At 47.2% G+C, this 16687-nt stretch overlaps 1 protein-coding gene and 1 long non-coding RNA gene across 3 annotated transcripts in view; both read right to left on the reverse strand.

Moving 5' to 3' along the window:
• LOC142402955 (uncharacterized) overlaps positions 1–16687 on the reverse strand; it is a 904242-nt gene that overhangs the window by 22534 nt on the left and 865021 nt on the right. The gene's annotated exons all lie outside the window — the stretch shown is intronic.
• Positions 1–16687, reverse strand: part of LOC142402865 (complement component C9-like) — a 47627-nt gene that overhangs the window by 11335 nt on the left and 19605 nt on the right. The window contains 2 exon segments of the mRNA XM_075488759.1: positions 14764–14992; positions 15200–15378. Coding sequence (XP_075344874.1) covers positions 14764–14992; positions 15200–15378 — 408 coding nt within the window.

Genomic DNA, 16687 nt, shown 5'->3' on the forward strand with positions numbered 1-16687 from the left:
GTGTTAAAACAAATTTGTTATAAGCATTCATTATATTAGTTTAGTAGCTGCTGGTCACAATGCTGATTCATTTGCTCTCAGAGTTGTTGTATTTGTTCTCAGAGCTGTGTTATGTAACACCTGTTTATGTGCTGTTTATCACCTCTGGGAGGTGGATTAAGGGTATCAGTTTGCTGTACTGTGTAACAGTGGCTTATGGTATGATAAACTTATTGGTCATGAGATCAATCTGGTCTTTGTACCCAGCACTGCCATCACCTCTGTACTTCGGGAGCCATCTATAGAAAATTATCAATAATTACACTTTTTACCTTTTCTCCTTGTAGAGACAATCTATGGGGGAGACACCTTCCTCCATCTTCCCCTCCCTCTCCAGGCTAATTACAATAGCTCTTGAGAATTTTTAATATCCTTGGCATGTTCAAACCAGCATGTTCCTATTGCTATGTCTCCTGAATGTGTGTTAGGTCTTGCTTAGGGTTAAACAAATATTTAAGAATACTACGGCTACTCCAACCCCTGCGACAGGCGCTGCAGTTACTCCAACTCCCGCGACAGGCACTGCAGCTGAACCAGAGAACCAACCCATGCCGGTATCAGTCGTCCCCATACACAAGAAGAAATCTTGGAAGTGAAAGTCAGCTCGTTTAGTAACGGATGAAGCAGCTTCTCCTAAGAGGGCGCAGGAGGAAGAGGCATACTGCCCCAGCAGTGAGGAGGCAGACTACGCTAAAGCAGGGCCATCACGAGAACAGGAGGAGGAAGAGGAAGAATTCCCTGCTTCCACCTGAGGAAGAACTTGGTGGAAGGGTTCCTCCTCTTCCTCGGAGGAAGAGGAAGAACTCATAAAAGAGATGGTAACCACTCGATCTCTATCCCTGAGTGAGCTGCGAGATATGCAAAAAGATTTCAGCCATTGTCCAGGCGAGCACATTGTCACCTGGCTGCTCCGATGCTGGGATAATGGGGCCACTAGCCTGGAATTAGAGGGTAGGGAAGCCAAACAGCTGGGATCCCTTTCTAGGGAAGGGGGCATTGACAAAGCAATTGGAAAAGGGGCACCAGTCCTCAGCCTCTGGAGGCGACTCCTGTCAGCTATGAAGGAAAGATATCCCTTCAAGGAAGATGTTGTATATCGCCCCAGGAAATGGACCACCATGGAGAGAGGTATCCAGTACCTGAGGGAATTAGCCGTGCTGGAGGTGATTTATGGTGACCTGGATGACAAGCAGTTATCCAAAGATCCAGATGAAGTCCAGTGCACACGACCCATGTGGCAGAAGTTGGTACGGAACGCACCATTGTCATGTACCAACTCATTGGCAGTAATGACCTGGAAAGACGGAGAGGCACTAACGGTGGACGAAGCGGCTAGCCAGCTCTGGGAATACGAAGACAGTCTCTCTTCCTCCCTTGTCTTGGCTGTGGAGAAACTGTCCCAAAAGGTCCAGCACCTTGAAGAGGATATGTCCTACTCCCCACCTGTATGGACCAGTATCTCAGCTATTAGGAGTCAGCATTCTTCTGCTCAAGAGAGAGGATATAGAGGGTACACACCACGGGGCACCCTATGGTTTTACCTTGCGTGACCACGGAGAGGACATGAGGAAGTGGGATGGAAAACCTACCTCGACCCTAGAGGCACGGGTACGTGAGTTGCAAGGAAAAACAATCACCAAAGGGGGTTCTTCCAGGAAAATCGCTGCTCCAGTCTCCAGTGGACAGTTCCCCAGACAGAGGAAAAGGGCTGATCTTACTCCTGATGTTAATGAAGGAACTCCTGACTCGTATGTACAAGATGAATGACGTAATGAATATTATGACCAGGACTAGAGGGGCCCTGCCTCCAGCCAGGTGGAGGAAAGGGACAACTGGGTTTACTGGACTGTGTGGATTCGATGGCCTGGCACATCAGACCCGCAGGAGTATAAGGCTCTAGTAGACACCGGTGCACAGTGTACCCTAATGCCATCAAGCTATACAGGGGCAGAACCCATCTGTATTTCTGGAGTGACAGGGGGATCCCAAGAGCTGACTGTATTGGAGGCCAAAGTGAGCCTAACTGGGAATGAGTGGCAAAAGCCCCCCATTGTGCCTGGCCCAGAGGCTCCGTGCATCCTTGGCATAGACTACCTCAGGAGAGGGTATTTCAAGGACCCAAAAGGGTACCGGTGGGCTTTTGGTATAGCTGCCTTGGAGACGGAGGAAATTAAACAGCTGTCCACCTTGCCCGGTCTCTCAGAGGACCCTTCTGTTGTGGGGTTGCTGAGGGTTGAAGAACAACAGGTGCCACTTGCTACCTCAACGGTGCACTGGAGGCAATATCGCACCAACCGAGACTCCCTGATTCCCATCCATGAGCTGATTCATAAACTGGAGAGCCAAGGAGTGATCAGTAAGCCTCGTTCACCTTTTAACAGTCCTATATGGCCAGTGCAAAAGTCTAATGGAGAGTGGAGACTAACAGTTAGACTATTGTGGCCTGAATGAAGTCACGCCACCGCTGATTGCTGCCGTGCTGGACATGCTAGAACTTCAATACGAACTGGAGTCAAAAGCAGCCAAGTGATATCCTACAAGTGGTATCGCTAATGCATTCTTCTCAATCCCTTTGGCAGCAGAGTGCAGGCCACAGTTTGCTTTCACTTGGAGGGGCGTTCAGTACATGTGGAATTGACTGCCCCAGGGGTGGAAACACAGCCCTACCATTTGCCATGGACTGATCCAGACTGCATTGGAACAGGGTGAAGCTCCAGAACATCTGCAATACATTGATGACATCATCATGTGGGGCAATACAGCAGAAGAAGTTTTTGAGAAAGGGAAGAAAATAGTCCAAACTGGACCTGCACAGGAGATCCAGATTTTAGGAATACAATGGCAAGATGGACGTCGTCAGATCCCAATGGATGTGATTAACAAAATAACAGCCATGTCTCCACCAACTAGCAAAAAGGAAACACAAGCTTTCTCAGGCGTTGTGGGTTTTTGGAGGATGCATATTCCAAATTACAGTCTGATCGTAAGCCCTCTCTGTCAAGTGACCCGGAAGAAGAACAATTTCAAATGGGGCCCTGAGCAACGACAAGCCTTTGAACAAATTAAACGGGAGATAGTTCATGCAGTAGCCCTTGGGACAGTCCGGGCAGGGCAAGACGTAAAGAATGTGCTCTACACCGCAGCCGGGGAGAATGGCCCTACCTGGAGCCTCTGGCAGAAAGCACCAGGGGAGACTCGAGGTCGACCCCTAGGGTTTTGGAGTCGGGGATACAGAGGATCCGAGGCCTGCCATACTCCACCTGAAAAAGAGATATTGGCAGCATATGAAGGGGTTCGAGCTGCTTTGGAAGTGGTTGGTACTGAAGCACAGCTCCTCCTGGCACCCCGGCTGCCGGTGCTGGGCTGGATGTTCAAAGGGAGGGTCCCCTCTACACATCATGCAACCGATGCTACATGGAGTAAGTGGGTCGCACTGATCACACAATGGGCTCGGATAGGAAACCCCAGTCGCCCAGGAATCTTGGAAGTGATCATGGACTGGCCAGGAGGCAAAGATTTTGGAATATCACCAGAGGAGGAGGTGACGCGTGCTGAGGAGGCCCCACTGTACAATAAACTGCCAGAAAATGAGAAGCAATAGGCCCTGTTCACTGATGGGTCCTGTCGTATTATAGGAAAGCATGGGAGATGGAAAGCTGCTGTATGGAGTCCTATACGACAAGTGGTAGAAACTGCTGAAGGAGAAGGTGAATCAAGGCAATTTGCAGAAGTAAAGGCCGTCCAGTTGGCTTTAGACATTGCTGAACGAGAAAAGTGGCCAGTGCTCTATCTCTGTACTGACTCATGGATGGTGGCCAATGCCCTGTGGGGGTGGTTACAGCAATGGAAGCAGAACAATTGGCAGCGCAGAGGCAAACCCCTCTGGGCTGCACCATTGTGGCAAGATATTGCTGCCCGAGTAGAGAACCTGGTTGTGAAAGTACGTCACGTGGATGCTCATGTACCCAAGAGTCGGGCCAGTGAGGAACATCAAAACAACCAGCAGGTGGATCAGGCTGCTAAGACTGAAGTGGCTCAGGTGGATCTGGACTGGCAACAGAAGGGTGAATTATTTATAGCTTGGTGGGCCCATGACACCTCAGGCCATGAAGGAAGAGATGCAACATATAGATGGGCTCGTGATCGAGGGGTGGACTTGACCATGGACACTATTGCACAGGTTATCCATGAATGTGAAACATGCGCTGCAATCAAACAATCCAAGCGGTTAAAGCCTCTGTGGTATGGAGGGCGATGGCTGAAATATAAATATGGGGAGGCCTGGCAGATCGATTATATCACACTCCCACAAACCCACCAAGGCAAGCGCCATGTGCTTACAATGGTGGAAGCAACCACCGGATGGCTGGAAACATATCCTGTGCCCCATGCCACCGCCCGGAACACTATCCTGGGCCTTGAAAAGCAAGTCCCATGGTGACATGGCACCCCAGAGAGAATTGAGTCAGTCAATCGGACTCATTTCCGAAACAACCTCATAGACACCTGGGCCAAAGAGCATGGCATTGAGTGGGTAGATCACATCCCCTGTCATGCACCAGCCTCTGGGAAAATTGAACGATACAATGGACTGTTAAAGCCTACGCTGCGAGCAATGGGTGCTGGGACATTCAAACATTGGATACACATTTAGCAAAGGCCACCTGGTTAGTTAACACTAGGGGATCTGCCAATCGAGCTGGCCCTGCCCAATCAAAACTTTTATGCACTGTAGAAGGGGATAAGGTCCCTGTAGTGCACATAAAAAACATGCTGGGGAAGGCAGTCTGGGTTACTCCTGCCTCGGGCAAATGCAAGCCCTTTTGTGGGATTGCTTTTGCTCAAGGACCCGGGTGCACTTGGTGGGTAATGCGAAAGGATGGGGAAGTCTGCTGTGTACCTCAAGGGGATTTGATTTTGGGTGAGAATAGCCAGTGAACTGAATGGTATGATGTTAATTGCTATATAATACTGTATGTCATCACTTCTATGGTTGCTATACTCCATATCAACGGTATTTCAGTGAGAATCACCCAGATTAATGAAGAATGAACTTTGCTGAAACCAAGCAAAGTGCAGCAGTGATGAAACCAGAACTGGCTTCAGCATGCAACAATCCAACACCACACACCATCTCTCCTGCCCTGAAGGACTGTTATGACAGATGGAGCCCAAAGTCAAGGACTAAATGAACTCAACGGACATTTTAGAGGGATGGCCCATAGACCAAGGGAATGCTATCTGTGTGTCTATATCAAAAGACAGGGAAAGTGGTGGTGATTAATTGGAATGTGTTGGAAAGGGTAGGACCTGGGCATGACGTAGGTGGTATAGAATAAGGGGTGGATACTGTCCTGGTTTTGGCTGGGATAGAGTTAATTTTCTTCCTAGTAGCTGGTATAGGGCTGTGATTTGGATTTTAGGATGAGAATAATGTTGATAACACACTGATGTTTTGGCTGTTGCTAAGTGGTGTTTACACTGGTCAAGGACTTTTCAGCTTCCCCTGCTCTGCCAGGTGCACAAGAAGCTGGGAGGGGGCACAGCCAAGATAGTTGATCCAAACTGCCCAAAGGGCTATTCCATCCATACCATATGGCGTCATGCTCAGTATAGAAACTGGAGGGAGTTGGCCGGCTGGGTAGCGGTCGCTGCTCGGGGACTGGCTGAGCATCGGTCGGCAGGTGGTGAGCGATTGTATCACTTGTTTTTTACTGGGTTTCCTCTCTCGCTCTCTTGTTGTTTTCCTTCTCATTAAAATTTATTATTATTACTATTATTTTGTTCCAATTATTAAACTGTTCTTATCTCAACCCACGAGTTTTCTTACTTTTGCTCTTCCGATTCTCTCCCCCATCCCACCGGTGGGGGGGAGGGTGAGCGAGAGGCTCTGTGGTACTTAATTGCCAACTGGGGCTAGACCACAGCACACATTGTAATTGTTCATGTGCTACTTGCAATGGACTAAGTTAGTCCTGTGATGAGCACCTGTGATGATACTGCATTCTACGGCTTGGGTTCTTCTCTAAGTTTCATGAGATACCTTCTTTCTCTTGAAACAAGATTGACAGCCTCAAATAAAGTATACCTCTTTAATAATATTACCTTCAGGGAAAGATTGCTTTATTTGGGCATATGTACCATAATAAAAGTATACAAGCTACTCCAGGAGTTCTAAACTATTTCCCAGAGCAAAGGTCACCTGAAAAGCTTTTCAGATTTCACACTTTTCAATGTTTATCTGTAAAGTTACTTGCCTTGAAATTATTTATTTGGTTTATGAATAAAATACTTATAAAAACAGCTGCATATATAAAGGTTTGTGATTTTAAAGAAATTGTCTTTTTAAGGAAACAAATTCTAAAGATTAGTAAAAGAACCCCAGCTATACTGAAAATTTACACATGAATGCAAAAATCTAGGGGTGGGGTTTTTTTCCCTTTTTTTTTTTTAGTTACAATGTACTTCTGAATGAAAATAGTTTTGGATTATCAAAATAGTTTGGCTTTCTGGAAATATAATTAAAGGGCTTGACTCATTCCCATTTCTTGCTTGGTGTCACATTGACACCTGACTGTGGGATTTCTCTAGAGACACAAACTAATTTGAAGGAATCTGTTCTCTCGTCCTTAATTTTGAATGCCAGAATCAGTAAGGAACATACAAACCGGTTCACATGATGAAGGAGCTAAAAAACCTTAAAAAATTTCTTCAGGCCCTCAAAAGCAGGAAGTCAGCTGCAAGGAACTGAATTGAAAACTATTAGAAATACGTTTAAAGTTTTACAGCCACATCCACTGCAGTTTTAGTACTAAATCTTATGCATCCATGTAATAAAAAGTAAATTAATAGAGCTCTGTACTTACCATAGTTTTGGGCTGTCTATCTCTACAAGTCTGCTAAAGAGTATGTACTGTACTAGAGAGAGTAAAAAATGTTGTTTGTACTTCACTGTGCGTTTCCTTTTTTGAAATTGTATGTGGTCTATCCAGCCTTCACCGGAAAAGATATCAGCAAAATCCTTGTTCTGCATATTATCGGAGACCTAACAGAATTTTTAACAGCATTTGTTTAGGATACACTGCAGCACTGTGAAGGACAAATGACAGTGAATGAGCATTCATTCATTTTATGACCTCCAAGATTATAATGAAAACCAGGTCTATGCTGATGAGAAAATTATATAGTTATGTTTTCACTAATCTTTGACTGAATCAAAAAAGCAAATGTATTTTGGTTTTGTCTTTTATACTCAGGGTTCCTGAATTTTCATATATTCAGGCTTCACTACCAACCCCATGCACCTCTCCTTCTGGCTCAGATTTTCATGGATGTTTAAAATCTGAAGTAATTTTCTTCCTCTAATAAGCTGAACTATATTTCTATCCATTAACCTTTGACTATTCAGCTCTTCATAGCTGATGTTATCAGAAAAAATAGGGTTGTCCTGGTCCAGCAGGATATTAAATTAAAGTTCTGCACTCTGCAGACTTCCTATGCACAAAAAGTGAAGGAAGAAAGGGCCATAAACCTCACTGAGCTGGATCTAGCAAAGAAAGCTAAAACAGAGGTTCTTCAGCAAGCTGAAAGAAAAGAGATGAAGGCAGGAAGGAGAGGAGTGAAGTACATGCTAAATTCAGGGGAAAAGGGGGGGCACTGATGTATTTTGGGTGATGTCCAACTACTAAATAAAAAAATCAGTTGAGTTTTCAGTAATCAAGCTTCTGTGTATAAACTAGCGGGGACAAATAAAAATGATAGTAAAGTAACAAAAATACCATATCTGTGTCACAAGCAAGATTTAAACTGCATTCTGTGATGAAATCAGGATTTCCCCATAATCTCAGTAGTAGAGCACTGAAAGGATTGCTCCATTGCTGTCAGTCAGTCCCAAACCATTGGTTTTCAATTAAACTTTCAATGCAATATATCAATATAGTGATAATAGCAAATACCACTACAGATACATATAGTGGCAATTAGCAAACATATTACCTATTTTCTAAAAATCAGAAAATTGCTAGGGCAGCTACAGGCTTATTTGCTTGAGCACAAGATTATGCAACTCTAAGAACAGGCTTGGTCAGCATGTCTGGTCACACCGAAGGTTAAATCTCAGACTATGGTAGGTTTTCCTAGGCCTATCCTGTTTTTATTTTTTAACCAGGAATGTTTGCATGTGCAACTCTTGAGGAATTCAGCCATTTCAGCGAAGCCTCCGAGGCGAGCAGCTCTGAGACAGAGGACCGCGTCGGGGGACCGCTGCTGGATCGGCGAAACCGCGGCAAAACCGCGCAGGGAAGGGAGGAAAAAGAAAAGGGAGGGCGCAGCCACCCCCCCGGCCCCTGAGCAGGAAGGCGGGAGCTCCTGACGAGGACCCGGCTCTGACTCAGCGTGGGCGGAGACGAGAGTGACGGCGGAAATCCCCTTCCCGTAGAAGAGCATCTCCCAGGGAGCGCGAGCGACCAGGAGCGCGGCGACCAGGGCGTGGCGCGTCAGAAGGGCGTGGCGCGGCAGTTTGCGCAGGCAGGGCAAGTAGGGAAGGCGAAGGCACCTACTAGCTCAAGAGGATCTGTGAGAAGTGAGTTCATTCGGTAGTCCCCATCCTTCCAGAAGAAACTCAACTATGGTCCTCACTCGTCAGAAAGCGATGCCCTCTGTGCTCGCCAGAGTGGATGTGGCTACCCAGACGGAGCTGCCGGGAAAACATGCCGCCACCCAGGTCTCGGGCTGCAGGGAGTGCCTGGGCATCTCGCTGTTCACGCATGGCAGCCGTGTGGACAGCTGCGTGAGGTGCGACCAGGTGGATGATTTGCTCTGCATGGTGGCAGAGCTACGGGAGGAGGTGGAAAGGTTAAGGAGCATCAGGGAGGCTGAAAAGGAGATCGACTGGTGGTGCCAGGCTCTGCCCCCCCTGAGACGGGAACAGGAGCAGCAGCAGCCGCCAGTAAGAACCCACGATCAAGGGGATCCTCTGTCCCCCCCCCCGCCAGGCTGAAGGCAGCAGCTCAGAGGAGGAGAGTGAATGGAGGCGAGTCCGCGCTTGTGGCGGCAGGCGAAGGCCCTCCTTGCCCGCCTCGCCCCCCCAGGTGCCTCTACACAACAGGTATGAGGCCCTGGAGGTGGAAGGACAGTCAGTGGAGGATGGGGACGACAGTCTATCTACACCAGAGGTGTCGCCCAGGTCAGAAGAACGTACCTCTCGTCTTACCACCACCTCCACGAGGAAGAAAAGAAGGGTTATAGTTGTGGGCGACTCCTTTCTGAAGGGAACCGAGGGTCCGATATGCCGGCCAGACCCTCCTCTTAGGGAAGTCTGCTGCCTCCCTGGAGCCTGCGTGAAGGATGTCACGAGGGTACTCCCTAGTCTGGTACGGCCCTCAGACTATTACCCCCTACTGCTCTTCCATGTGGGGGGCGATGAGGCTGCAACGCGAAGTCCTAGGGTGATCAAAAGAGACTTGAGAGCCTTGGGACGGCTAGTAAGGGACTCTGGAGCACAGGTTATTTTCTCCTCTCTCCTTCCAGTGGTGGGCAGCGACACCAGAAGGAACAGAGATGCCCAATCTATTAATGCATGGCTCCGTGGCTGGTGTCGTTGCCACGGATTTGGTTTTTTTGACAACGGGATGGCCTACGCCGCACCGGGTTTGCTGGCATCTGATGGGATTCATCTTTCTCAAAGGGGAAAGAGAATCTTTGCTCAGGAACTTGCGGGGCTCATTGACAGAGCTTTAAACTAGACTCGAAGGGGGAGGGGGATAATATCAGGCTTGCCCGAGAGAAGCTGAGGGGCGACGTGCCATGGTTGGAGGGAGCGGCTGACAGTGAGGACAGTCGGCCTGAGTCCTCGAGATGCGCGGGGTACGCTTGGGCACAGCCGAAGTCGAGCGGAGTTGAGCCAGGGGATACTGAGGCAACGGGAGCCAAGAGGGAAACACCAGTGAAATGCCTCAAAGCACGCAAGGGGTGTTCTTCTATGAAGGAGGCACGGATGACAGCCCAGCTGAAGTGCCTCTACACCAATGCACGCAGCATGGGCAACAAGCAGGAGGAGTTGGAAGCCATTGTACATCAGGAAAACTATGATATGGTGGCCATCACGGAAACGTGGTGGGGTGACTCGCACAACTGGAGTGCGGCAATGGATGGCTATAAACTCTTCAGGAGGGATAGGCGAGGCAGGAGAGGTGGTGGGGTAGCCCTATACGTCAGGGAGTGTCTGGATAGTTTAGAGCTCGATGATGGTGATGATAGGGTGGAGTGTCTATGGGTCAGAATCAGGGGGAAGGCCAACAAGGCAGATATTGTGGTGGGAGTCTGTTACAGACCCCCCAACCAGGATGAGGAGACAGATGAACTATTCTATAAGCAGCTGGGAGAAGCCTCACGATCGCTAGCCCTTGTTCTTGTGGGGGACTTCAACCTGCCAGATGTCTGCTGGAAATACAATACAGCAGAGAGGAAACAGTCCAGGAGGTTCCTGGAGCGTGTGGCAGATAACTTCCTGACGCAGCTGGTGAGTGAGCCAACTAGGGAAGGTGCCCCGCTGGACCTCTTGTTCACCAACAGAGATGGACTTGTGAGCGATGTGATGGTTGGAGGCTGTCTTGGGCAGAGCGATCATGAAATGATAGAGTTTTTGATACGTGGAGAAGCGGCGAGGGGGGTCGGCAAAACTGCCACCTTAGACTTCCGGAGGGCGGACTTCAGCCTGTTTAGGAGACTGGTCGAGAGAGTCCCCTGGGAGGCAGCCCTTATGGGCAAAGGAGTCCAGGAAGGCTGGACATTCTTTAAGGAGGAAGTCCTAAAGGCACAAGAGCGGGCTGTCCCCAGGTGCCGAAAGACGAGCCGGCGGGGAAGAAGACCGGCCTGGCTGACTAGAGAGCTCTGGCTCGAACTCAGGAGAAAGAGGAGAGTCTATGACCTCTGGAAGAAGGGGCGGGCAACTCAGGAGGACTACAAAGGTGTAGCGAGGCTGTGCAGGGAGAAATCTAGAAGGGCCAAAGCTGAGTTAGAGCTCAATCTGGCTGCTGCTATAAAAGACAACAAAAAACACTTCTTCAAATACATTAGCAGCAAAAGGAGAGGTAAGGAGAATCTCCAGCCCCTAGTAGATGGGGGAGGGAACACAGTGACCAAGGATGAGGAAAAGGCTGAGGTACTTAATGCCTTCTTTGCCTCAGTCTTTATTAGCAGGGCCGAATGTTCTCTGGGTACCCAGCCCCTGGAGTTGGAAGATAGGGATGGGGACCAGACTGGAGCCCCCATATTCCAGGGGGAAATGGTGAGTGACCTGCTGCACCACTTAGACACTCACAAGTCTATGGGGCCTGATGAGATCCACCCGAGAGTGTTGAAGGAGCTGGCAGAAGTGCTCACCAAGCCCCTTTCCATCATTTACCAGCAGTCCTGGCTAACTGGGGAAGTCCCTGCTGACTGGAGATTAGCTAATGTGACACCCATCTTCAAGAAGGGCCGGAAGGAGGACCCGGGGAACTACAGGCCTGTCAGCCTGACCTCGGTGCCGGGGAAGCTGATGGAGCAGATCATCCTGAGTGCTATCACACGGCATGTAGAGAATAACCAAGGGATCAAGCCCAGCCAGCATGGGTTCAGGAAAGGCAGGTCCTGCTTGACCAACCTGATCTCCTTCTATGACAAGGTGACCCGCCTAGTGGATGAGGGAAAGGCTGTGGATGTTGTCTATCTAGACGTCAGTAAAGCCTTTGACACGGTTTCCCACAGCATTCTCCTGGAGAAACTGGCTGCTCATGGCTTGGACGGGTGTACTCTTCGCTGGGTAAAGAACTGGCTGGACGGCCGGGCCCAGAGAGTGGTGGTGAATGGAGTTTACTCCAGTTGGCGGCCGGTCACAAGCGGTGTTCCCCAGGGCTCGGTGTTGGGGCCAGTTCTGTTTAACATCTTTATCAATGATCTGGACGAAGGGATCGAGTGCACCCTCAGGAAGTTTGCAGATGACACCAAGTTGTGTGGGAGTGTTGATCTGCTGGAGGGGAGGAAGGCTCTGCAGAGGGACCTGGACAGGCTGGATCGATGGGCTGGGGTGAATTGTATGAGGTTTAACAAGGCCAAGTGCTGGGTCCTGCACTTGGGCCACAGCAACCCCATGCAACGCTACAGGCTTGGGGAAGAGTGGCTGGAAAGCTGCCTGGCAGAGAAGGACCTGGGGGTGTTTGTTGACAGCCGCCTGAATATGAGCCAGTAGTGTGCCCAGGCGGCCAAGAAGGCCAATGGCATCCTGGCTTGTATCAAAAATAGCGTGGCCAGCAGGACTAGGGAAGTGATTGTGCCCCTGTACTCGGCACTGGTGAGGCCGCACCTCGAATACTGTGTTCAGTGTTGGGCCCCCCACTACAAGAGGGATATTGAGGTACTGGAGCGTGTCCAGAGAAGGGCAACGAAGCTGGTGAAGGGTCTGGAGCAGAAGTCTTATGAGGAGCGGCTGAGGGAGCTGGGACTGTTTAGCCTGGAGAAAAGGAGGCTGAGGGGAGACCTCATCGCTCTCTACAACTACCTGAAAGGAGGTTGTAGAGAGGTGGGGGTCGGTCTCTTCTCCCAGGTAACAAGTGATAGGACAAGAGGAAATGGCCTCAAGTTGTGCCAGGGGAGGTTTAGACTGGATATTAGGAAATTTTTCTTCACCGAGAGGGTTATCAAGCATTGGAACAGACTGCCCAGGGAAGTGGTTGAGTCGCCATCCCTGGAGGTATTTAAAGGACGTTTGGATGAGGTACTTAGAGACATGGTGTAGTGGTGGTTTTTGGCAGTGTTAGGTTTATGGTTGGACTCGATGATCTTAAAGGTCTTTTCCAACCTATATGATTCTGTGATTCTGTGAATTACTCTGTTGGGGATTTCCTGATATCTGATAGCTCTGCTCTTGATGAAAATTTCTGCTACTCCCACAATGAGGCAGTAGCATCAGATCTTCCACCGAGAGCAGCTTTATTCCAGGTGCACAGTGCAGTAAAGTACATAAGTGTTAGGTTTGGGGCTTTCTGAAATGTCCCAGGAAGACTACAGGGATGCTAGGTGCATGTGTGCTCCGTCCATTGAGAAAATCCTATCTTTGCACTTGGGAACATTAATTTGTGGAAGACTATTAATTAGTGGAAGCCTATTTCCACTTCTCTGGTGTGGAGGGAACTGTTCATGGAACAGTGAACACATGTTCAGGAACCAGTGAAAGGCATTTTAGTCTGCCTTTGTAGCACAGGGTGTGATTCACTTTCTTTGGTCATCAGTACACTTTCGCTTGTCAAATGCTCTCCTACCGTAGGGGCCTGGGGAACAGTTCTCTCTCCTGCTTTCTTTTGTGATGTTTGGTCTTTGGTACTAAAAGTCTTCAGGGCCATTTGTGGTGGGCAGGAGGCAGGGAAAGAAGGTTCCAGGGGACTCTTCCAGACCTGGACTGCATGTATGCAAGGGACTGATCTCATTGATCTGATGGCTTTTACCATTCCTGTGTTTCCAAACTGCTCAGCCCTCATATACCTTTGTTCTTAACTTTTAAAAATAAATCTGTTTTCTTGTATCTTGCTTCCATGTAGATCTTCTGGTGTCTAGTAGAATAGCTGAGTTAGTTAACATTAATACCTTTTCCTCAACAGGAACACTAATTTCCTTTTGTTTACTCAAATTAGCTGCTATTAAATTTCTTTGAGAAGTATCCTTCCTCCCCACCCCAATCAAATTTTCTAGTAATTGTCCACTAGGTTCAAAAGTTACTGAGGAAGACTGACAGGTAGGTGCAATTACAGAACAATTGCCTCAGCCTTGTTTCCTTTGGAAGTTTTGCTAAAAATATGGATGGTTATATAGCAACTCTTCTATCCCTTTGTAATGTACCTCTGCTTTAATATAAAAATCTTTAACACATTGACATAGACAAGATACAATATCAGGCTATTCAGCAAATGTTTGGAGGAGCAAAAGTAATAAATCTAGTAAAGCTGCATGTCATTAAACATACTGGTGATTCAGGGCATGAATTATATGTAAGATGTGGGGTTGGATATAAATCCACAGGGGCATTTTGCTGAAGATCAATGACTCTCCCAGGTTCTTTACTAGCAATATACCATCAATCAGCTGAGCTTATATACTTTATTCTGATATTCATGCTGGATTTGAATTCTTGAAAATCAGTTTGAAAACATATACCACAAAGAATTGTAAAAAAACATTGACAAGGGGGCACCATTATGGCATTGACTAATAAAGATAAATAATTCATGTTCTAATGACAGCTGCAGACAAATAAAAGATGGACCACACCCACTGCATCAGCTCATCTCTGTTAAGATGTTTACTGGTATATTACTTTGTTTTGAATTGCAATCATTTAAGCTGCAGGTGCTTTTAAATCATGGTGTTCCGTTGCTCTTGGGTAGCTAGCTGGCCAGCAGAAACTGTGATTTGTAGAATTGGTTTGGAATCTATTATTGTTTTCTAAAAAAGAGAAAAAATAGTGAAGAAGTGATAGAAGATAGTAGCTATGACATATATATATAGGTCAAAATTTAAGTGAAATAGTACTCTCATGGCTCACCAAGAACATGATTTCACTGTCTCTCAAATATGACTGTAATGTAAAATAATTCTAATGAAGAAAGAATCAAAACACATATTATTATGAACAATATTCTGACAATAAACAATAAATATGCTTGTTTTAGTCTGTCTGGAGTATTTACTAACCTTTAGTTAATGTAGATTTGGGAATCTGACAAGCAATTCCCTTAAAGTAGCTTGAGCATATGCATGTACAGGCTCCATCTACCAGCACTAGGGTGCCTCCATTTTTGCAGGGTTCACATTTGCACACACTGTATTCAGTAATGTAGTCTTCAATTGCTCTTTCCAAATTTTGCTTCTTTAAATATGCATTTCTCATCTTAACTGGAACAAGTTTATGTATTAGAGAAGGCTGTAGAATCCATTATGCCCATGCATAACAGACTTTTCCGTAGTTCTGAATCCTTTTGATATACACATCACTAGAGTGAGCATCTGAAGAAACTGTCAAGATGAAGAAAATACCTGAAAGTTCATGATAAACTTGGAGCCTCACCTCCATCTTAGAACAAAAGCTTTCAAACTGTAAGAGCCGCACCTTTGAAGAGGTTGTACTTACCCGTTGCTGTATCACTACAGGAGCATCAACCAAAGACTTAGCCCACTGTATGTAACCCTCTATGTCAACCATTTTGGATCCTTGCAGTAACATTTCTTTTATTTTAACTGAAAAGTCAATCTTCCCTCCATCAACGAAGGAAATGACACCATCAATGACAGCATCAGCCTTAAGCTCTGCTGCAGAAAGAAAGAAGGGATGAAGAAAAAAGTTTAATGCCCATACATTTTGAAGAACAGTTGTCCTTTTAGCGCAACCAGTCCATCTCTAAAATGACAGTAGAGAGAAGAACCCTTCACTCACTGATTGTGGTGGAATTCAATCTTTCTTTGCTCATACCTCTTATGTGGGAGGAAATCTATTTTGCAATTAAATTAGAAAACCCTATATCTGAAAGGAAAAGAAGGGGTAGGGCAAAAGGAGAGACATTATGGAGATCATAGCCATTTGATAACAAGCCAAAGATAATATGAGTAATGCTACTGTATCACCTGAGCTGATCCAGAAAAGGTCGGGAATTGGAATAGTAGGAGCTTGTGCTTCATAACTAAAACACAAGAACAGAGCACTACAAGACTGAAAATAATTGCCTTTTCTGTGTTCAGTAGTAAATCTTGCCTTTTGCAATTTTTAGGGTGTGATAAAATACTCATCTCCACAAAGGAGCACACAAAGGAGCAGAGAGGAACAGCGACAGGCAGGGGAACACAAGTAGCCTAATCAGAGAAAGGGAGCCCCTGCCTTGACTCCTCCCAGGCCTGTCCCAGCAAAGCCATTACCTCCACGGAATGGGGCCGATGATGAGTACTCTGGATGCAAAGAAGGGTGGTTTGGGATTGTACAAAACTTAAATACTTAGTGAATATTTAGGGGAGTACCATTGAAGAGGTAAGGGGGGGATCAATGTGGCTTTGGGAGGAACAAGCATGGGAAAATAGAGGGATAAAGGCAAAAAAGGGGCTGATTGCATGTAGAAAGGTGGCTGATCAGTGAGCTTCTCTGCCATGTACTGTCCTTGATCTTTGCAGTCTGTCCTGGCTTCCCATTAAATTCCATTTCTATTTTCCTGGGTGAGGGGACTCTATTCTGCATGCATGCATGCATGCATGTGTATGGAGATCTGCGTGCCAGCAACTGGAGTTGGACAATGGGTGATAGGGACCTGGTGTTTGTGGCGCCATTAACTGGAGTGAGTGAGGATACATATGTCAGTGTGATCACTAGCAAATATCAAGCAAGACTAGCAGATGTATAGGGTAAGTGGCTTGGGAGCCAAGTATCAAAGTGGCTGTAAGTCTGGCCTGGATATGTACATGTCTCTAGAGTGAGACAACTGGAGGAGCTGGCTACTGGAGTGACCAGGGGTTCTAGGCCAAATACTGGAGAGACCCTGAGGTCCTGGGGTTCACAAAGACCTGTTTGCATGTGTGTGTGTGTGAGGCAATTGGAGACAAGAGGATCCAAGGGCCAATTGCTGGGTAGACTGAG

Source organism: Mycteria americana, assembly GCF_035582795.1.
Source record: "Mycteria americana isolate JAX WOST 10 ecotype Jacksonville Zoo and Gardens chromosome Z unlocalized genomic scaffold, USCA_MyAme_1.0 Scaffold_18, whole genome shotgun sequence".
Taxonomy (NCBI): Eukaryota; Metazoa; Chordata; class Aves; order Ciconiiformes; family Ciconiidae; genus Mycteria; species Mycteria americana.